We start from the raw sequence: 23783 nt of genomic DNA, 5'->3' as shown, positions 1-23783 counted from the left end.
CATACCATATACTCTTAATACCTTCCACAGAGCATCTCTATCAACTCTTATCATATGCCTTCTCCAGATCCATAAATGCTACATACAAAGCCATTTGTTTTTCCAAGTATTTCTCACATACATTCTTCATAGCAAACACCTGATCCACACATCCTCTACCACTTCTGAAACCATACTCCTCTTCCCCAATATGATGCTCTGTACATGCCTTCACCCTCTCAGTCTATACCCTCTCATATAATTTCCCAGGAATACTCAACAAACTTACACCTCTGTAATTTGAACACTCACCTTTAACACTTTGCCTTTGTACAATGGCACTATGCATGCATTTCATACATACACTGAATATCCTCACCAACCAGTCAACACCACAGCCACCCCCTTTTTTTTTTAATAAATTTCACTGCAATACCATCCAAACCTGCCACCTTAAAAGCCTTCATCCTCCACAAAGCTTTCACCACCTCTTCTCTGTTTACCAAACCATTCTCCATGACCCTCTCACTTCCCACACAACCTCGACCAAAACACCCTATATCTGCCACTCTATCATCAAACACATTCAAGGAATTTTCATGTGTTGTTAGTATTATATGGTATTTTGAAAACTACCATTTACAACTTCAAGTCATACCTCATATGGCTTAATTCTGAGTAAGGGGGGTTAGTTTGGTTGCTCTTTTGTAAATTAGCTCCTGTTTGTTTTCACCTTTGATCAGTTTCAGTGAAAAGTGTAGTCCAAATGAGGTCTAAACAGTGTGTTATAAAGGGTAGGTATCATATCCTTTGTTTTCTAATTTAAATTTCTAGCAATGAAACCTAACATCCTATTGGATTTGTTGTATGCATCTGGGCATTGTTTACCACATTTAGAGTCATTACTAACAATAACTCTAAGGTCCTTTTGTTCTTTAAAGTAGTGATTTACCAATCATTCTGTATTCACAATTAATGTTTTGGCACTAAAATGCATTACTTTGCATTTGTCTACAGTGAAATCCATTTGCTAAATCTCTGTCCACTCTATCAATTTCTCTAAATCCCTGTGAATCTCTATGCAGTCTGCCTTTGAATTGGCTGTTTCCTTCTTTATGTCTTTGGCATAACTTGAGATTCTACTAATGAATCCTGCCTCTTGGGCATTTACATAGATAATGAAAAAAAAAGGGCCCAAGGAATGAACCTTGCGAGTCATTACCCACTCTACTGGTCTATTAATTACAGAAAATTGTGACCTGGTTAGAGACAATAAGGCCAATGCAGAACTCCTAGATGATATTTTTGAATCTGTATTTACAAATGAAAACAACCCTCGTCCTAAACCAGTTTCATAAATCAGAGAAGAGAATGCTCTGCAATCAGCTGACATATAAGCTGGACATACTACCATCAATAAATGTAATGAAATTACAAAAAACAGCAGGCCTTGATAAGTTTCATGCAAAGACAATGAGAGTGATGAAAAATGAGATGGTTAAGCCCTTAACTGCCACTTTCAATAAGTCACATGCTACCAATGGTTAAGCCCTTGACTGCCACTTTCAATAAGTCACATGCTACCAAAAAGTTCCAGATGAATGGAAGTTTGCCAATGTAATACTAATATTCAAAAGAAGGTTATAAGGCACTGCCCTTATAATATCATCCAATTAACTTAAACCACCATTCGAGATAAAACTACAAACCATTTAGAGGACCACCACTTAATAAGTGATTCTCAGTATGGTTTTCAACAAAATCCCTCATGTCTGATAAGTCTGTTTGATTTCTTTTATATTATCAACAAGTATGACAAAAGTAGAAGAATTCATGTCATCTATACAGACTTTCAAAACACATTCAGTAAGGTTCCATGTCAAAGGATACAACCAAAATTTAAGGCATAAGCATTGTGAATACATATTTCTAACCTAAATGCTTATAAAAACATAGAAACATGAAAGATGGATAAAATGCATGATATGCAGTCTATAATATGATTGGGCATGGAATTTAGATCATATGGCAGTAATATGAACATTAGCCTTTCATTTTGGATGGAATGGGACAAGAAATGTGAATAAAAAATAAGAATATGTAAAAAGGTTGAGGAATGAAACTGTAATTCAAATTTCAAGAGATGTTTCCTGAGAAGCTGAAAAGTTTCAATGAAAGACTAAAGAGTGAAGTTATGGTTACATTATGGCAGTTTACGATTGCATTATTAGAATCTGCCATAAAGGTGCATTACTCTGTATATACAGGATCTGCAATGAGAGACACAGTATGGAGGAAAAAGATTTAAGACTTTCTTAAAATATGAGCCCTCCCACTAGTCCAAAGAATGCAGCACTTCTATTGTCCAAGAGTCTTCTGAATATAATCTCACCTCTATCACTTCCCGGAGAACACATCCACCGCTTATCAGCCTTTTGATATGCCATATTTGGTACTTTGAGAGGGCTTATTGATCTTCCTCATACAGCTTTTACACTGACTTTCTTTGAGACTAGCACAATATAGCTGGGATACCACATTATGCTAATTGTGTATATGAGGCTAGGATGAAGATTTGTAGAGGTTCTCAGATAAGAGGAAACATAATGGATGATGGGAATGAATAAAGGCAGCAAGTATGAATTATGTACATTTTTTTTTTTTTTTTTGCCGCTGTCTCCCACGTTTGCGGGGTAGCGCAAGGAGACAGAAGAAAGAAATGGCCCAACCCACTCCCATACACATGTATATACATACACGTCCACACACGCAAATATACATACCTACACAGCTTTCCATGGTTTACCCCAGACGCTTCACATGCCCTGATTCAATCCACTGACAGCACGTCAACCCCGATATACCACATCGATCCAATTCACTCTATTCCTTGCCCTCCTTTCACCCTCCTGCATGTTCAGGCCCCTATCACACAAAATCTTTTTCACTCCATCTTTCCACCTCCAATTTGGTCTCCCTCTTCTCCTCGTTCCATCCACCTCCGACACATATATCCTCTTGGTCAATCTTTCCTCACTCATTCTCTCCATGTGCCCAAACCATTTCAAAACACCCTCTTCTGCTCTCTCAACCACGCTCTTTTTATTTCCACACATCTCTCTTACCCTTACGTTACTTACTCGATCAAACCACCTCACACCACACATTGTCCTCAAACATCTCATTTCCAGCACATCCATCCTCCTGCGCACAACTCTATCCATAGCCCACGCCTCACAACCATACAAAATTGTTGGAACCACTATTCCTTCAAACATACCCATTTTTGCTTTCCGAGATAATGTTCTCAACTTCCACACATTCTTCAAGGCTACCAGGATTTTTGCCCCCTCCCCCACCCTATGATCCACTTCCGCTTCCATGGTTCCATCCGCTGCCAGATCCACTCCCAGATATTTAAAACACTTTACTTCCTCCAGTTTTTCTCCATTCAAACTTACCTCCCAACTGACTTGACCCTCAACCCTACTGTACCTAATAACCTTGCTCTTATTCACATTTACTCTTAACTTTCTTCTTTCACACACTTTACCAAACTCAGTCACCAGCTTCTGCAGTTTCTCACATGAATCAGCCACCAGCGCTGTATCATCAGCGAACAACAACTGACTCACTTCCCAAGCTCTCTCATCCAAAACAGACTTCATACTTGCCCCTCTTTCCAAAACTCTTGCATTCACCTCCCTAACAACCCCATCCATAAACAAATTAAACAACCATGGAGACATCACACACCCCTGCCGCAAACCTACATTCACTGAGAACCAATCACTTTCCTCTCTTCCTACACGTACACATGCCTTACAACCTCGATAAAAACTTTTCACTGCTTCTAACAACTTGCCTCCCACACCATATATTCTTAATACCTTCCACAGAGCATCTCTATCAACTCTATCATATGCCTTCTCCAGATCCATAAATGCTACATACAAATCCATTTGCTTTTCTAAGTATTTCTCACATACATTCTTCAAAGCAAACACCTGATCCACACATCCTCTACCACTTCTGAAACCACACTGCTCTTCCCCAATCTGATGCTCTGTACATGCCTTCACCCTCTCAATCAATACCCTCCCATATAATTTACCAGGAATACTCAACAAACTTATACCTCTGAAATTATGTACATGTATATATATATATATATATATATATATATATATATATATATATATATATATATATATATATATATATATATATATATGTCTGTGTATGTATATATGGAGAGAATGTGTATGTATATATGTATGTATATAAGGAGAGAATGAGTGAGGAAAGATTGACCAAGAGGATATATGTGTTGGAGGTGGAGGGAACGAGAAGAAGTGGGAGACCAAATTGGAGGTGGAAAGATGGAGTGAAAAAGATTTTGAGTGATCGGGGCCTGAACATGCAGGAGGGTGAAAGGTGGGCAAGGAATAGAGTGAATTGGATCGATGTGGTATACCGGGGTCGACGTGCTGTCAATGGATTGAATCAGGGCATGTGAAGCGTCTGGGGTAAACCATAGAAAGTTCTGTGGGGCCTGGATGTGGAAAGGGAGCTGTGGTTTTAGGCATTATTGCATGACAGCTGGAGACTGAGTGTGAGCGAATGGAGTCTTTGCTGTCTTTTTCTGGCACTGCCTCGTGCACATGAGGGGGGAGGTGAATGTTATTCCGTGTGTGGCGGGGTGGCGATGGGGGTGAGCAGGGGCACACAGTGTGAATTGTGTGCATGTGTGTATATGTGTGTGTCTGTGTGTGTATATATATGTGTGTACATTGGGATGTGTGGGTGTGTATGTTTGTGTGTGTGGACGTGTGTGTGTGCATGTGTGTGGGGGTGGGTTGGGCCATTCTTTCGTCTGTTTCCTTGCGCTACCTCGCAGGAGACAGCGACAAAGCAAAATAATAAAAATAATAATAATAATATATATATTTTTTTTTTTCATACTATTTGCCATTTCCCACGTTAGCAAGGTAGCGTTAAGAACAGAGAACTGGGCCTTAGAGGGAATATCCTCACCCGACCCCCCTCTCCGTTCCCTCCCTTGGAAAATTGAAAAAAAAAAATATATATATGGGTATGTTTGAAGGAATAGTGGTTCCAACAATGTTGTATGGTTGCGAGGCGTGGGCTATGGATAGAGTTGTGCGCAGGAGGATGGATGTGCTGGAAATGAGATGTTTGAGGACAATGTGTGGTGTGAGGTGGTTTGATCGAGTGAGTAACGTAAGGGTAAGAGAGATGTGTGGAAATAAAAAGAGCGTGGTTGAGAGAGCAGAAGAGGGTGTTTTGAAGTGGTTTGGGCACATGGAGAGGATGAGTGAGGAAAGATTGACCAAGAGGATATATGTGTCGGAGGTGGAGGGAACAAGGAGAAGAGGGAGACCAAATTGGAGGTGGAAAGATGGAGTGAAAAAGATTTTGTGTGATCGGGGCCTGAACATGCAGGAGGGTGAAAGGAGGGCAAGGAATAGAGTGAATTGGAGCGATGTGGTATACCGGGGTTGACGTGCTGTCAGTGGATTGAATCAAGGCATGTGAAGCGTCTGGGGTAAACCATGGAAAGCTGTGTAGGTACGTATATTTGCGTGTGTGGACGTATGTATATACATGTGTATGGGGCGGGTTCGGCCATTTCTTTCGTCTGTTTCCTTGCGCTACCTCGCAAACGCGGGAGACAGCGACAAAGTATAATAAAAAAATAAATATATATATATATTTTTTTTTTTACTTTGTCGCTGTCTCCCGCGTTTGCGAGGTAGCGCAAGGAAACAGACGAAAGAAATGGCCCAACCCCCCCCCCCATACACATGTACATACACACGTCCACACACGCAAATATACATACCTACACAGCTTTCCATGGTTTACCCCAGACGCTTCACATGCCTTGATTCAATCCACTGACAGCACGTCAACCCCTGTATAACACATCGCTCCAATTCACTCTATTCCTTGCCCTCCTTTCACCCTCCTGCATGTTCAGGCCCCGATCACACAAAATCTTTTTCACTCCATCTTTCCACCTCCAATTTGGTCTCCCTCTTCTCCTCGTTCCCTCCACCTCCGACACATATATCCTCTTGGTCAATCTTTCCTCACTCATTCTCTCCATGTGCCCAAACCACTTCAAAACACCCTCTTCTGCTCTCTCAACCACGCTCTTTTTATTTCCACACATCTCTCTTACCCTTACGTTACTCACTCGATCAAACCACCTCACACCACACATTGTCCTCAAACATCTCATTTCCAGCACATCCATCCTCCTGCGCACAACTCTATCCATAGCCCACGCCTCGCAACCATACAACATTGTTGGAACCACTATTCCTTCAAACATACCCATTTTTGCTTTCCGAGATAATGTTCTCGACTTCCACACATTCTTCAAGGCCCCCAGAATTTTTGCCCCCTCCCCCACCCTATGATCCACTTCCGCTTCCATGGTTCCATCCGCTGCCAGATCCACTCCCAGATATCTAAAACACTTCACTTCCTCCAGTTTTTCTCCATTCAAACTCACCTCCCAATTGACTTGACCCTCAACCCTACTGTACCTAATAACCTTGCTCTTATTCACATTTACTCTTAACTTTCTTCTTCCACACACTTTACCAAACTCAGTCACCAGCTTCTGCAGTTTCTCACATGAATCAGCCACCAGCGCTGTATCATCAGCGAACAACAACTGACTCACTTCCCAAGCTCTCTCATCCCCAACAGACTTCATACTTGCCCCTCTTTCCAAAACTCTTGCATTTACCTCCCTAACAACCCCATCCATAAACAAATTAAACAACCATGGAGACATCACACACCCCTGCCGCAAACCTACATTCACTGAGAACCAATCACTTTCCTCTCTTCCTACACGTACACATGCCTTACATCCTCGATAAAAACTTTTCACTGCTTCTAACAACTTTCCTCCCACACCATATATTCTTAATACCTTCCAAAGAGCATCTCTATCAACTCTATCATATGCCTTCTCCAGATCCATAAATGCTACATACAAATCCATTTGCTTTTCTAAGTATTTCTCACATACATTCTTCAAAGCAAACACCTGATCCACACATCCTCTACCACTTCTGAAACCACACTGCTCTTCCCCAATCTGATGCTCTGTACCTGCCTTCACCCTCTCAATCAATACCCTCCCATATAATTTACCAGGAATACTCAACAAACTTTTTTTTTTTTTTTTTTATACTTTGTCGCTGTCTCCCGCGTTTGCGAGGTAGCGCAAGGAAACAGACGAAAGAAATGGCCCAACCCCCCCCATACACATGTATATACATACGTCCACACACGCAAATATACATACCTACACAGCTTTCCATGGTTTACCCCAGACGCTTCACATGCCTTGATTCAATCCACTGACAGCACGTCAGCCCCGGTATACCACATCGCTCCAATTCACTCTATTCCTTGCCCTCCTTTCACCCTCCTGCATGTTCAGGCTCCGATCACACAAAATCTTTTTCACTCCATCTTTCCACCTCCAATTTGGTCTCCCTCTTCTCCTTGTTCCCTCCACCTCCGACACATATATCCTCTTGGTCAATCTTTCCTCACTCATCCTCTCCATGTGCCCAAACCACTTCAAAACACCCTCTTCTGCTCTCTCAACCACGCTCTTTTTATTTCCACACATCTCTCTTACCCTTACGTTACTCACTCGATCAAACCACCTCACACCACACATTGTCCTCAAACATCTCATTTCCAGCACATCCATCCTCCTGCGCACAATTCTATCCATAGCCCACGCCTCGCAACCATACAACATTGTTGGAACCACTATTCCTTCAAACATACCCATTTTTGCTTTCCGAGATAATGTTCTCGACTTCCACACATTCTTCAAGGCCCCCAGAATTTTCGCCCCCTCCCCCACCCTATGATCCACTTCCGCTTCCATGGTTCCATCCGCTGCCAGATCCACTCCCAGATAACTAAAACACTTCACTTCCTCCAGTTTTTCTCCATTCAAACTCACCTCCCAATTGACTTGACCCTCAACCCTACTGTACCTAATAACCTTGCTCTTAATTCACATTTACTCTTAACTTTCTTCTTCCACACACTTTACCAAACTCAGTCACCAGCTTCTGCAGTTTCACACATGAATCAGCCACCAGCGCTGTGTCATCAGCGAACAACAACTGACTCACTTCCCAAGCTCTCTCATCCCCTACAGACTTCATACTTGCCCCTCTTTCCAAAACTCTTGCATTTACCTCCCTAACAACCCCATCCATAAACAAATTAAACAACCATGGAGACATCACACACCCCTGCCGCAAACCTACATTCACTGAGAACCAATCACTTTCCTCTCTTCCTACACGTACACATGCCTTACATCCTCAATAAAAACTTTTCACTGCTTCTAACAACTTTCCTCCCACACCATATATTCTTAATACCTTCCACAGAGCATCTCTATCAACTCTATCATATGCCTTCTCCAGATCCATAAATGCTACATACAAATCCATTTGCTTTTCTAAGTATTTCTCACATACATTCTTCAAAGCAAACACCTGATCCACACATCCTCTACCACTTCTGAAACCACACTGCTCTTCCCCAATCTGATGCTCTGTACATGCCTTCACCCTCTCAATTAATACCCTCCCATATAATTTACCAGGAATACTCAACAAACTCATACCTCTGTAATTTGAGCACTCACTCTTATCCCCTTTGCCTTTGTACAATGGCACTATGCACGCATTCCGCCAATCCTCAGGCACCTCACCATGAGTCATACATACATTAAATAACCTTACCAACCAGTCAACAATACAGTCACCCCCTTTTTTAATAAATTCCACTGCAATACCATCCAAACCTGCTGCCTTGCCGGCTTTCATCTTCCGCAAAGCTTTCACTACCTCTTCTCTGTTTACCAAATCATTTTCCCTAACCCTCTCACTTTGCACACCACCTCGACCAAAACACCCTATATCTGCCACTCTATCATCAAACACATTCAACAAACCTTCAAAATACTCACTCCATCTCCTTCTCACATCACCACTACTTGTTATCACCTCCCCATTTGCGCCCTTCACTGAAGTTCCCATTTGCTCCCTTGTCTTACGCACTTTATTTACCTCCTTCCAGAACATCTTTTTATTCTCCCTAAAATGAGTGAGGAAAGATTGACCAAGAGGATATATGTGTCGGAGGTGGAGGGAACGAGGAGAAGTGGGAGACCAAATTGGAGGTGGAAAGATGGAGTGAAAAAGATTTTGAGTGATCGGGGCCTGAACATGCAGGAGGGTGAAAGGCGTGCAAGGAATAGAGTGAATTGGAACGATGTGGTATACCAGGGTTGACGTGCTGTCAGTGGATTGAATCAGGGCCTGTGAAGCGTCTGGGGTAAACCATGGAAAGCTGTGTAGGTATGTATATTTGTGTGTGTGGACGTATGTATATACATGTGTATGGGGGTGGGTTGGGCCATTTCTTTCGTCTGTTTCCTTGCGCAACCTCGCAAACGCGGGAGACAGCGACAAAGCAAAAAAAAAAATAAAAAAATATATAAGTGATTGGTTCTCAGTGAATGTAGGTTTGCGGCAGGGGTGTGTGATGTCTCTATGGTTGTTTAATTTGTTTATGGATTGGGTTGTTAGGGAGGTGAATGCAAGAGTTTTGGAAAGAGGGGCAAGTATGAAGTCTGTTGAGGATGAAAGAGCTTGGGAAGTGAGTCAGTTGTTGTTCGCTGATGATACAGCGCTGGTGGCTGATTCATGTGAGAAACTGCAGAGGCTGGTGACTGAGTTTGGTAAAGTGTGTGAAAGAAGAAAGTTAAGAATAAATGTGAATAAGAGCAAGGTTATTAGGTACAGTAGGGTTGAGGGTCAAGTCAATTGGGAGGTAAGTTTGAATGGAGAAAAACTGGAGGAAGTAAAGTGTTTTAGATATCTGGGAGTGGATCTGGCAGCGGATGGAACCATGCAAGCAGAAGTGGATCATAGGGTGGGGGAGGGGCGAAAATCCTGGGAGCCTTGTAGAATGTATGGAAGTCGAGAACATTATCTCAGAAAGCAAAAATGGGTATGTTTGAAGGAAAAGTGGTTCCAACAATGTTGTATGGTTGCGAGGCGTGGGCTATGGATAGAGTTGTGCGCAGGAGGATGGATGTGCTGGAAATGAGATGTTTGAGGACAATGTGTGGTGTGAGGTGGTTTGATCGAGTAAGTAATGTAAGGGTAAGAGAGATGTGTGGAAATAAAAAGAGCGTGGTTGAGAGAGCAGAAGAGGGTGCTTTGAAATGGTTTGGGCACATGGAGAGAATGAGTGAGGAAAGATTGACCAAGAGAATATATGTGTCGGAAGTGGAGGGAACGAGGAGAAGTGGGAGACCAAATTGGAGGTGAAAGATGGAGTGAAAAAGATTTTGTGTGACTGGGGCCTGAACATGCAGGAGGGTGAAAGGAGGGCAAGGAATAGAGTGAATTGGATCGATGTGGTATACCGGGGTTGACGTGCTGTCAGTGGATTGAATCAGGGCCTGTGAAGCGTCTGGGGTAAACCATGGAAAGCTGTGTAGGTGTGTATATTTGCGTGTGTGGACGTATGTATATAAATGTGTATGGGGGTGGGTTGGGCCATTTCTTTCGTCTGTTTCCTTGCGCTACCTCGCAAACGTGGGAGACAGCGACAAAGCAAAAAAAAAAAAAATAAATAAAATATATAAGTGATTGGTTCTCAGTGAATGTAGGTTTGCGGCAGGGGTGTGTGATGTCTCCATGGTTGTTTAATTTGTTTATGGATTGGGTTGTTAGGGAGGTGAATGCAAGGGTTTTGGAAAGAGGGGCAAGTATGAAGTCTGTTGGGGATGAGAGAGCTTGGGAAGTGAGTCAGTTGTTGTTTGCTGATGATACAGCGCTGGTGGCTGATTCATGTGAGAAACTGCAGAAGCTGGTGACTGAGTTTGGTAAAGTGTGCGAAAGAAGAAAGTTAAGAGTAAATGTGAATAAGAGCAAGGTTATTAGGTACAGTAGGGTTGAGAGTCAAGTCAATTGGGAGGTAAGTATGAATGGAGAAAAACTGGAGGAAGTAAAGTGTTTTAGATATCTGGGAGTGGATCTGGCAGCGGATGGAACCATGGAAGCGGAAGTGGATCATAGGGTGGGGGAGGGGGCGAAAATTCTGGGAGCCTTGAAGAATGTGTGGAAGTCGAGAACATTATCTCGGAAAGCAAAAATGGGTATGTTTGAAGGAATAGTGGTTCCAACAATGTTGTATGGTTGCGAGGCGTGGGCTATGGATAGAGTTGTGCGCAGGAGGATGGATGTGCTGGAAATGAGATGTTTGAGGACAATGTATGGTGTGAGGTGGTTTGATTGAGTAAGTAAGGTAAGGGTAAGAGAGATGTGTGGAAATAAAAAGAGCGTGGTTGAGAGAGCAGAAGAGGGTGTTTTGAAATGGTTTGGGCACATGGAGAGAATGAGTGAGGAAAGATTGACCAAGAGGATATATGTTTCGGAGGTGGAGGGAACGAGGAGAAGTGGGAGACCAAATTGGAGGTGGAAAGATGGAGTGAAAAAGATTTTGTGTGATCGGGGCCTGAACATGCAGGAGGGTGAAAGGAAGGCAAGGAATAGAGTGAATTGGATCGATGTGGTATACCGGGGTTGACATGCTGTCAGTGGATTGAATCAGGGCATGTGAAGTGTATGGGGTAAACCATGGAAAGCTGTGTAGGTATGTATATTTGCGTGTGTGGACGTATGTATATAAATGCGTATGGGGGTGGGTTGGGCCATTTCTTTCGTCTGTTTCCTTGCGCTACCTCGCAAACGCGGGAGACAAAAAAAAAAAAAAAATGTTTCCTTGCGCTACCTTGCTAACGTGGGAGACAGCGACAAAGCAAAATAGACAAATAGATAGATTTATTTTGCTTTGTCACTGTCTCAAGCGTTAGTGAGGTAGCGCAAGGAAACAGACGAAAGAATGGCCCAACCCACCCACATACACATGTATATACATACACGTCCACACACGCAAATATACATACCTATATATCTCAATGTATACATATATATACACACACAGACATATACATATATACACATGTACATAATTCATACTGTCTGCCTTTATTCATTCCCATCGCCACCCTGCCACACATGAAATAACAACCCCCTCATGTGCGCAAGGTAGCACTAGGAAGACAACAAAGGCCCCACTCGTTCACACTCAGTCTTTAGCTGTCATGTAATAATGCACCAAAACCACAGATGCCTAAGAAAATAGTTTCTCTGGAAAAATCAAAAAGGAGGGTTGAGCAGAATGACTCATGGGGTGCCCAAGTTCCCAATGTAGTATAGTACACTAATCAAAGTATGGGATGGCTACTAGGGGTCTGTAACTGACTTCCACCATGATGGGGTCAGACGATGCCCTGTCAATAAGAAAACTGACCAATACATTAGCTGTGACCAAAAAAATTTTGTGGAAGTGGCATCCTGACAATCCATTACTTGAGGAATTAAAACTACCCTTGGGGTTGGGTTAGTGTTGCCACAAACAAAGTCACTCTCCCAAGTCCATACTACAGTATATGCCCCTCAACAAGCCCTTACACTGAAGCCTCCACTAAGCAAATGGGCAAAAAGTTTGAAGTAAATATAAAGGGAGACAGAGAGGGAAAAATCAGAGAAAACTGTTGCCACCACACACTCATGGCCCTGATGAATATAACAGACCAAAAAATCACCTAATCAAGAGGAAAAATGTATTTATCATTTTTCAGACACTCTTAACATAAAAAAAATACCAATCCCTATGTAAGAGGTTCAGGTGAACCATACAGCACCACAGCTCAAGTGATAGAGAGGAAGCAAAAATAAGAGGTACACAGAGCAACTGCAACTCTGACATAGGGTATACTGATGACATCAAGGTCCAAGAGGTCACTTAATTGTTGAGGTGTCCCCTTGTAATAAGCCGGTAACACACCTGATACAAATTGTTGGTCAGTTATCAAAGGAGTGAGGGACTCTTCACGAATTCTACATATACTATGGAGGGGGTGAAAGGGTTCTCACCTCCTAGGAGTCTAGTTTTCTATTTGCTACTCACAGGGATAGAACCATGAGAGAAGAAAGGTATTTAAATTAAATATTACATCTAATGCTGTTTTCATTCTTATATTATCTTATCATACTTTGTCACTGTCTCCCGTGTTAGCAAGGTAGCGCAGGGAAACAGATGTAAGAATGGCCCAACCCACCCACATACACATGTATATACATAAGCGTCCACACACGCACATATACATTCCTATACATTTCAACGTATGGACATATATACATACACAGACATATACATATATACACATGTACATAATTCATAATTGCTGCCTTTATTCATTCCCATCGCCAACCTGCCACACATGAAATGACAACCCCCTCCCCCTGCATGTGCACGAGGTAGCACTAGGAAAAGACAACAAAGGCCACGTTTGTTCAAACTCAGTCTCTAGCTGTCATGTTTTCATTCATTTCATATTTATCTACTTTATTTTTATTATACTTTGTCGCTGTCTCCCGCATTTGCGAGGTAGCGCAAGGAAACAGACGAAAGAAATGGCCCAACCCCCCCATACACATGTATATACATACGTCCACACACGCAAATATACATACCTACACAGCTTTCCATGGTTTACCCCAGACGCTTCACATGCCTTGATTCAATCCACTGACAGCACGCCAACCCGGTATACCACATCGCTCCAATTCACTCTATTCCTTGCCCTCCTTTCACCCTCCTGCATGTTCAGGCCCCGATCACACAAAATCTTTTTCACTCCATCTTTCCACCTCCAATTTGGTCTCCCTCTTCTCCTCGTTCCCTCCACCTCCGACACATATATCCTCTTGGTCAATCTTTCCTCACTCATTCTCTCCATGTGCCCAAACCACTTCAAAACACCCTCTTCTGCTCTCTCAACCACGCTCTTTTTATTTCCACACATCTCTCTTACCCTTACGTTACTCACTCGATCAAACCACCTCACACCACACATTGTCCTCAAACATCTCATTTCCAGCACATCCATCCTCCTGCGCACAACTCTATCCATAGCCAATGCCTCGCAACCATACAACATTGTTGGAACCACTATTCCTTCAAACATACCTATTTTTGCTTTCCAAGATAATGTTCTCGACTTCCACACATTCTTCAAGGCCCCCTAGAATTTTCGCCCCCTCCCCCACCCTATGATCCACTTCCGCTTCCATGGTTCCATCCGCTGCCAGATCCACTCCCAGATATCTAAAACACTTAACTTCCTCCAGTTTTTCTCCATTCAAACTCACCTCCCAATTGACTTGACCCTCAACCCTACTGTACCTAATAACCTTGCTCTTATTCACATTTACTCTTAACTTTCTTCTTCCACACACTTTACCAAACTCAGTCACCAGCTTCTGCAGTTTCTCACATGAATCAGCCACCAGCGCTGTATCATCAGCGAACAACAACTGACTCACTTCCCAAGCTCTCTCATCCACAACAGACTTCATACTTGCCCCTCTTTCCAAAACTCTTGCATTTACCTCCCTAACAACCCCATCCATAAACAAATTAAACAACCATGGAGACATCACACACCCCTGCCGCAAACCTACATTCACTGAGAACCAATCACTTTCCTCTCTTCCTACATGTACACATGCCTTACATCCTCGATAAAAACTTTTCACTGCTTCTAACAACTTTCCTCCCACACCATATATTCTTAATACCTTCCACAGAGCATCTCTATCAACTCTATCATATGCCTTCTCCAGATCCATAAATGCTACATACAAATCCATTTGCTTTTCTAAGTATTTCTCACATACATTCTTCAAAGCAAACACCTGATCCACACATCCTCTACCACTTCTGAAACCACACTGCTCTTCCCCAATCTGATGCTCTGTACATGCCTTCACCCTCTCAATCAATACCCTCCCATATAATTTACCAGGAATACTCAACAAACTTATACCTCTGTAATTTGAGCACTCACTCTTATCCCCTTTGCCTTTGTACAATGGCACTATGCACGCATTCCGCCAATCCTCAGGCACCTCACCATGAGTCATACATACATTAAATAACCTTACCAACCAGTCAACAATACAGTCACCCCCTTTTTTAATAAATTCCACTGCAATACCATCCAAACCTGTTGCCTTGCCGGCTTTCATCTTCCGCAAAGCTTTCACTACCTCTTCTCTGTTTACCAAATCATTTTCCCTAACCCTCTCACTTTGCACACCACCTCGACCAAAACACCCTATATCTGCCACTCTATCATCAAACACATTCAACAAACCTTCAAAATACTCACTCCATCTCCTTCTCACATCACCACTACTTGTTATCACCTCCCCATTTGCGCCCTTCACTGAAGTTCCCATTTGCTCCCTTGTCTTACGCACTTTATTTACCTCCTTCCAGAACATCTTTTTATTCTCCCTAAAATTTAATGATACTCTCTCACCCCAACTCTCATTTGCCCTTTTTTTCACCTCTTGCACCTTTCTCTTGACCTCCTGTCTCTTTCTTTTATACATCTCCCACTCAATTGCATTTTTTCCCTGCAAAAATCGTCCAAATGCCTCTCTCTTCTCTTTCACTAATACTCTTACTTCTTCATCCCACCACTCACTACCCTTTCTAATCAACCCACCTCCCACTCTTCTCATGCCACAAGCATCTTTTGCGCAATCCATCACTGATTCCCTAAATACATCCCATTCCTCCCCCACTCCCCTTACTTTCATTGTTCTCACCTTTTTCCATTCTGTACTCATAAACAACAATGAGTTTTGTAAAAGGTATTTTACTTACTTTTTTTTTTTTTTTTTTTTTTTATACTTTGTCGCCGTCTCCCGCGTTTGCGAGGTAGCGCAAGGAAACAGACGAAAGAAATGGCCCAACCCCCCCCCCCATACACATGTACATACACACGTCCACACACGCAAATATACATACCTACACAGCTTTCCATGGTTTACCCCAGACGCTTCACATGCCTTGCTTCAATCCACTGACAGCACGTCAACCCCTGTATACCACATGACTCCAATTCACTCTATTTCTTGCCCTCCTTTCACCCTCCTGCATGTTCAGGCCCCGATCACACAAAATCTTTTTCACTCCATCTTTCCACCTCCAATTTGGTCTCCCTCTTCTCCTTGTTCCCTCCACCTCCGACACATATATCCTCTTGGTCAATCTCTCCTCACTCATTCTCTCCATGTGCCCAAACCATTTCAAAACACCCTCTTCTGCTCTCTCAACCACGCTCTTTTTATTTCCACACATCTCTCTTACCCTTACGTTACTTACTCGATCAAACCACCTCACACCACACATTGTCCTCAAACATCTCATTTCCAGCACATCCATCCTCCTGCGCACATCTCTATCCATAGCCCACGCCTCGCAACCATACAACATTGTTGGAACCACTATTCCCTCAAACATACCCATTTTTGCTTTCCGAGATAGTGTTCTCGACTTCCACACATTTTTCAAGGCTCCCAAAATTTTCGCCCCCTCCCCCACCCTATGATCCACTTCCGCTTCCATGGTTCCATCCGCTGACAGATCCACTCCCAGATATCTAAAACACTTCACTTCCTCCAGTTTTTCTCCATTCAAACTCACCTCCCAATTGACTTGACCCTCACCCCTACTGTACCTAATAACCTTGCTCTTATTCACATTTACTCTCAACTTTCTTCTTCCACACACTTTACCAAACTCAGTCACCAGCTTCTGCAGTTTCTCACATGAATCAGCCACCAGCGCTGTATCATCAGCGAACAACAACTGACTCACTTCCCAAGCTCTCTCATCCCCAACAGACTTCATACTTGCCCCTCTTTCCAGGACTCTTGCATTTACCTCCCTTACAACCCCATCCATAAACAAATTAAACAACCATGGAGACATCACACACCCCTGCCGCAAACCTACATTCACTGAGAACCAATCACTTTCCTCTCTTCCTACACGTACACATGCCTTACATCCTCGATAAAAACTTTTCACTGCTTCTAACAACTTGCCTCCCACACCATATATTCTTAATACCTTCCACAGAGCATCTCTATCAACTCTATCATATGCCTTCTCCAGATCCATAAATGCTACATACAAATCCATTTGCTTTTCTAAGTATTTCTCACATTTTACCAACAGTAATATCATTTGCAATAACTGTAAATGACAATACATACCTTTGGTTTTTTCTTTGCTGTTTTGCAGTCATCACTGTCTTTGGGCTGAGATTTCATAAGACTTTTGAGATACTGAAAAACAAATGCTAATTATTAGGGATATTTCTATAAGGATTAAGACTGAAAGCAATGTAAGAGTAATGGTCTAGAGGTATGGTGTCACATGAGGTCTCTGGCTTCATTTCTAAATCAAATTATGTTCAGAAAGGTAACACGTGTCTAGCCGAAACATCATCAAGATATGGGTGGGAATGGGAGGACATCTGAGACATTACAGTGTGCAATAGTGCATTTCTACTCTGAGAGAACCTTCATAAGGACTTAATGGACTTCTATAAGGATTAAGACCGAAAGCAATGTAAGAGGAATGGTCTAAAGGTATGGTGTCAAATGAGGTCTCTGGCTTCATTTCTTAATCAAAATATGTTCAGAAAGGTAACACATGTGTCTAACAGAAAGATCATCAAGATATGGGTGGGAATGGGAGGACATCTGAGACATTACATTGTGCAAATAGTGCATTTCTACTCTGAGAGAACCTTCATAAAGACTTAAAGGACTTCCCTCTATATAACTTACAGTGAACTCATAAAAATACATGAAATCTTGAAATAATTTGTGAAACAGTGTATCACTATAAGTGATGAACTAAACCAAGTATTTACAAAATACCTCAAGAACCTCAAAGAACCAACCAAAACTTGACTACACACAAAATAGTTACATCTAAATCTGAGACATCCTTTTTAAGAGCTGTTTTCTTTTCTCTGCCATCTTTTCCATCCTCTTCTACATCTTTATCTTCATCACCATCACCTTCACTGCTACCACTGACTAAAGTAGACATGATAGCATTCTTTATGCACTTTTCATCAGCTTCCAGAAACTCTCCAAATCCAGGACTATCTCTGTACTTCTCTGGAAACAGCTCTTTTAGGGATGACTCATCTCTTTTCATGCCTTTGTTCTTTTTCTTCAGATTAGTTCCATCCTCACTAGTTCCCTCCCAAGACTTTTCTTTGATCTTCTCTTTCTGCTGCTTGTTTCTTTCTGCCCAGGAAAGACGATTTTGTGCACTTCCTGAAATTAGAATGATACAATTATTTACAATTTAATGATAAAGCTGAATACAAAAATAGTCTCTGAACAAATGTAGGCTAAAATGCAGCTGATATTTACATTTTACTTCAGCAGTGCATACCAAACAGATCTGGGTTACTTTAACTACATATGCCAGAATGCCCTAAACATATATTTCTGAATTCAATGCGAGTTCCAAAACTTGTCTATGTCCCCAAGACTCTTTCCAAATGTTTTCATAATATGCAATTTCTTTTAATGTTTTAAGTCCAGCCTGCGCTCTGTATCCAACCAAAAATCCTGGGCATTTTCTAAACTTGTCAAAAAATCATCATATGATATTTACTTTGTTCCTCTCAATTCATCTAATAATCATCATTAACTCTTTTTCCATACCTGATCACTGTTTTCCACGTAAGCAAGGTAGTGCCAGGAAATGGATGAAGAAAGACACATCCACTCACACATATACGTACATATATGCACATACATGTACATTTACATATACATGCATGAACATGTAATCACATCTACATATTCATACTTGCTCACCTTCATCCATTCCCAACACCATCCTGCCCCACAAGAAACAGCATTGCCTCCCCCTGTGTCAGCGAGGCAGGGCCAGGAAACAAAGAAAGGCCACATCCACTCAAATCTATACATGAGCTGTCATAGGTAATGCACCAAAACCACAGCTCCCTATCCACATCCAGGCTCCATGAGCCTTTCCGTGGTATACTCTGGAAGTTTCACATTCCCTGGTTCAAGCACACTGACCCCAGTATACCACATTGCTCCAATTCACTCTATTCCTTACATGCCTCTCTCTCCCTCCTGCATGTTCAGGCCCTGACAGCTTAAATCCTTTCTCACTCCATCCTTCCACCTCCAATTTGGTTTCTTGGGATCTCATTGTTCTTCTCCACTTCTGACACATATATCCTCTTTGTCATCCTTTCCTCACTTTTTCTCTCCATATGGCCAAACCAAACTATTTCAACACACACTCTTCTGCTCTCTCAACCACACTCTTTTTATTACCACACATATCCTTTCATTACTTAATCACATCACCTCACACCACATATTGTCCTAAAACTTTTCATTCCCAACACATCCACCCTCCTCTGCACAATCCTATCTATAGGCCTATGCCTTGCAACCATATAATTTCGAACATACCCATTTTTGCTCCCTGAGATAATGTTCTCTCTTTCCACATATTTTTCATCACTCCCTGGACTTAGCCCCCTTCCCCACCCTTTGACTTGCTTCCACTTTCATGGTTCCATTCACTGCCAAGTCCACCCCCAGATATCTAAAACACTTCACTTCCTCCAATTTTTCTCCATTCACACTTACTAAGCAGTCCCTCAACCCTGCTGAACTTAATAACCTTACTATTATTTACATATACTCTCAACTTTCTCCTTTCACACATTTTTCCTAATTCATTCACTATCTTCTGCAGTTTCTCACTTGAATCAGCCACCAGTTCTGCATCACTGGCAAGCAACAACTGACTCACTTCCCAGGTCCTCTCATCTCCAATAGACTGCATAATCGCCCCTCCCTCCAAAGTTCCTGCATTTACCTCCCTAACCACCCCACCCATAAACAAATTTAATAACCATGGTGACAACACACACCCCTGCTGTAGAATGACATTTACTGGGAACCATTCACTCTCCTCTCTTCCTAATCAGACACATGCCTTACACCCTTGATAAAAACTTTCACTACTTCTAACAGATTGCTTCCCACACCATATACCCTTAAGACCTTCCACAAAGCATCTCTATCTACCCAATCACAAGCCTTCCCCAGATCCATAAATGCCACACACAAATCCATCTGTTTTTCTAAGTATTTCTCACAAATTCTCTAAAGCAAACACCTGATCCACACATCCTCTACCACTTCTGAAACCACAATGCTCCTCCCCTGTCTGATGCTCTGTGCATGCCTTCACCCTCTCAATCAATACCATCCCATACAATTTACCAGATGTACTTGACAAACTTATGCCTATGTAGTTTGAATGCACCCCTTTCTCTCCATTGTCTTTATACAATGGCACTATACATGCATTCCTCCAGTCCCCAGGCACTTCACCATGATCCATACATAAATTGAATATCCATACCAACCAATAAACAACATAAACATCTTAACATAAATTCAATTGCAATACCTTCCACTCCCACAGCTTTGCTGCATATCATCTTCCACATGGCCTTCACCATCTCTCCTCTCTTTACCAATCCACTCTCCATGACTCTTTCACTTTACATACCACCCAGACCAAAACATCCTACATCAGCCACTCTGTCATCAAACATATTCAACAACACACTCACACCATCTCCTTACTTCATAACTAACTGCTATCACTTTCACTTGTGCCCCCTTCACTAATGTTCTTATCTTTTGCACATTATTCACCCCTTTCCAAAACATCTATCTATTCTCCTTAATGTTTAATGACGCTCTCACCCCTACTCTCGTTAGCCCCCCTTTTTTTTTAACTCCTGCACCTTCCTCTTGACCTCTTACCACTTCCTTTTACACATCTCCCAATCATTTGCACTACTTTCCTGTAATTACTTGCCAAATACCTCTCTTTTCTCTTTCACAAGTAACTTTAGTTCTTCATCCCACCACTCATTATCTTTTCTAATCTCCGTACCTCACACCTTTCACATGCCAACTGCATTTCTTGGACATGCCTTCACTGCTTCCCGTCCCTAAATACCTCCCATTCCTCATCTAATCTCCTCACTTCATCTGCTCTTACCTTTTGCCATTTTAAACTCAGTCTCTCCTGGTATTTCTCAACACAAGTTTCCTATCTAAACTCACTTACTTTCATCACTTTCTTCTCCCAATTTTGTTTCCTCTTTTTCGAAAACCTGCACAAATCTTCACCAGCTGCTCCTCTCAGTACATTTACTTCCAAAAGTCTCTTTTTAACAAGCCTATCAATTATTAAGAAATCTAACAATGCCCACTGACTATTTCTCCTACTCACATATGTATAATTGTGTATATCAGGGGATAAGAGTGAGTGCTCAAATTACAGAGGTACAAGTTTGTTGAGTATTCCTGCGAAATTATATGGGAGGGTATTGATTGAGAGGGTGAAGGCATGTACAGAGCATCAGATTGGGGAAGAGCAGTGTGGTTTCAGCAGTGGTAGAGGATGTGTGGATCAGGTGTTTGCTTTGAAGAATGTATGTGAGAAATACTTAGAAAAGCAAATGGATTTGTATGTAGCATTTATGGATCTGGAGAAGGCATATGATAGAATTGATAGAGATGCTCTGTGGAAGGTATTAAGAATATATGGTGTGGGAGGAAAGTTGTTAGAAGCAGTGAAAAGTTTTTATCAAGGATGTAAGGCATGTGTACGTTTAGGAAGAGAGGAAAGTGATTGGTTCTCATTGAATGTAAGTTTGCGGCAGGGGTGTGTGATGTCTCCATGGTTGTTTAATTTGTTTATGGATGGGGTTGTTAGGGAGGTGAATGCAAGAGTTTTGGAAAGAGGGGCAAGTATGAAGTCTGTTGGGATGAGAGAGCTTGGGAAGTGAGTCAGTTGTTGTTCGCTGATGATACAGCGCTGGTGACTGATTCATGTGAGAAACTGCAGAAGCTGGTGACTGAGTTTGGTGAAGTGTGTGAAAGAAGAAAGTTAAGAGTAAATGTGAATAAGAGCAAGGTTATTAGGTACAGTAGGGTTGAGGGTCAAGTCAATTGGGAGGTAAGTTTGAATGGAGAAAAACTGGAGGAAGTAAAGTGTTTTAGATATCTGGGAGTGGATCTGGCAGCGGATGGAACCATGGAAGCGGAAGTGGATCATAGGGTGGGGGAGGGGGCGAAAATCCTGGGAGCCTTGAAGAATGTGTGGAAGTCGAGAACATTATCTCGGAAAGCAAAAATGGGTATGTTTGAAGGAATAGTGGTTCCAACAATGTTGTATGGTTGCGAGGCATGGGCTATGGATAGAGTTGTGCACAGGAGGATGGATGTGCTGGAAATGAGATGTTTGAGGACAATGCGTGGTGTGAGGTGGTTTGATCGAGTAAGTAACGTAAGGGTAAGAGGGATGTGTGGAAATAAAAAGAGCGTGGTTGAGAGAGCAGAAGAGGGTGTTTTGAAATGGTTTGGGCACATGGAGAGAATGAGTGAGGAAAGATTGACCAAGAGGATATATGTGTTGGAGGTGGAGGGAACGAGAAGTGGGAGACCAAATTGGAGGTGGAAAGATGGAGTGAAAAAGATTTTGTGTGATCGGGGCCTGAACATGCAGGAGGGTGAAAGGAGGGCAAGGAATAGAGTGAATTGGATCGATGTGGTATACCGGGGTTGACGTGCTGTCAGTGGATTGAATCAGGGCATGTGAAGCGTCTGGGGTAAACCATGGAAAGCTGTGTAGGTATGTATATTTGCGTGTGTGGACGTATGTATATACATGTGTATGGGGGTGGGTTGGGCCATTTCTTTCGTCTGTTTCCTTGCGCTACCTCGCAAATGCGGGAGACAGCGGCAAAAAAAAAAAAAAAAAAAAAAAATCTCTTTTAAACCAGGTATCCCCATACACAAATTTTTTTCAGCACACACCTCCAAAAGTCTTCAGCATTTCCATTCATAACACTGAATACCTCAAGCAAACCAATTATACCACTAACTGCAACATTAGTTACTTTCACATTTAAATCAACCATCACATTTAATACACAGCCTCGTGCACCAAAACTGCAGACACAATCACTCAGCTGCTCCCAAAACATTTTCTTTTCTTATGTTAAAGGCTCCAGTTATGGACAATAGTCTACATCAAGACCGGGACTTGACTGAAATATAGAGAAAAATGAAGGAAATAAAGAAAAGATGGGAAAATGCTTACAAATTTTAGAGAAAGTGAAAAACCTGTCTTTTAAAATGAACCAGGTCATAGTTATTGGAAAAGTCATGAGAAGGTAGAGAGTCCCAAAGCTTCGATGTGTAGAGAAAGAAGCAGTTATCAAAACAACCCACACTTGTGTTGCTGACGGCCACACAGTAATCATGTGATGCAGCATCTTGCTGAGTATTGAGTGGTCTACCTAGTGGTGGAGGCCCACAAGCACCCTGTTCTTGGGAGCAAAAACCAAAGTAATATCTATAAAAGAGGGAAAATGACACATCACTGCAGTGTAGGGCAATAGGGTCAAGCATGGAAGTCAGCCTGGGCCAGTTTATAAGACAGACTGATTTCTACTCAATCTGTCAAGTAAGGGGGCGGAGCTAGAACCATCCCAGATGTGACAGCAGTACTCCATCCAAGGATAAATCAATCCTTTGTGTAAATGAAGTAAGTGCTTAGAAGAAAAAAGTTTCAACATCTATACAGGACACCCAGTTTTTTAGAGGCAGACTTAGTTA

At 42.1% G+C, this 23783-nt stretch overlaps 2 protein-coding genes across 2 annotated transcripts in view; one reads left to right on the top strand and one right to left on the bottom strand.

The window, feature by feature from the left end:
* Nucleotides 1-23783, top strand: part of LOC139745908 (uncharacterized) — a 254640-nt gene that overhangs the window by 70190 nt on the left and 160667 nt on the right. The gene's annotated exons all lie outside the window — the stretch shown is intronic.
* The window catches only part of LOC139745909 (probable RNA-binding protein 19), a 190914-nt gene that overhangs the window by 148464 nt on the left and 18667 nt on the right, over nucleotides 1-23783 (bottom strand). The window contains exons 3-4 of the mRNA XM_071656577.1: nucleotides 18001-18356; nucleotides 17277-17348 (exon numbers count right to left, since the gene is read on the bottom strand). Coding sequence (XP_071512678.1) covers nucleotides 17277-17348; nucleotides 18001-18356 — 428 coding nt within the window. The remainder of the gene's footprint in view (nucleotides 1-17276; nucleotides 17349-18000; nucleotides 18357-23783) is intronic.

This window comes from Panulirus ornatus, chromosome 63 (assembly GCF_036320965.1).
Source record: "Panulirus ornatus isolate Po-2019 chromosome 63, ASM3632096v1, whole genome shotgun sequence".
Lineage (NCBI taxonomy): Eukaryota > Metazoa > Arthropoda > Malacostraca > Decapoda > Palinuridae > Panulirus > Panulirus ornatus.
The sequence above is the reverse complement of the archived record's forward strand: the minus strand, read 5'-3'. Positions and strand labels throughout refer to the sequence as shown.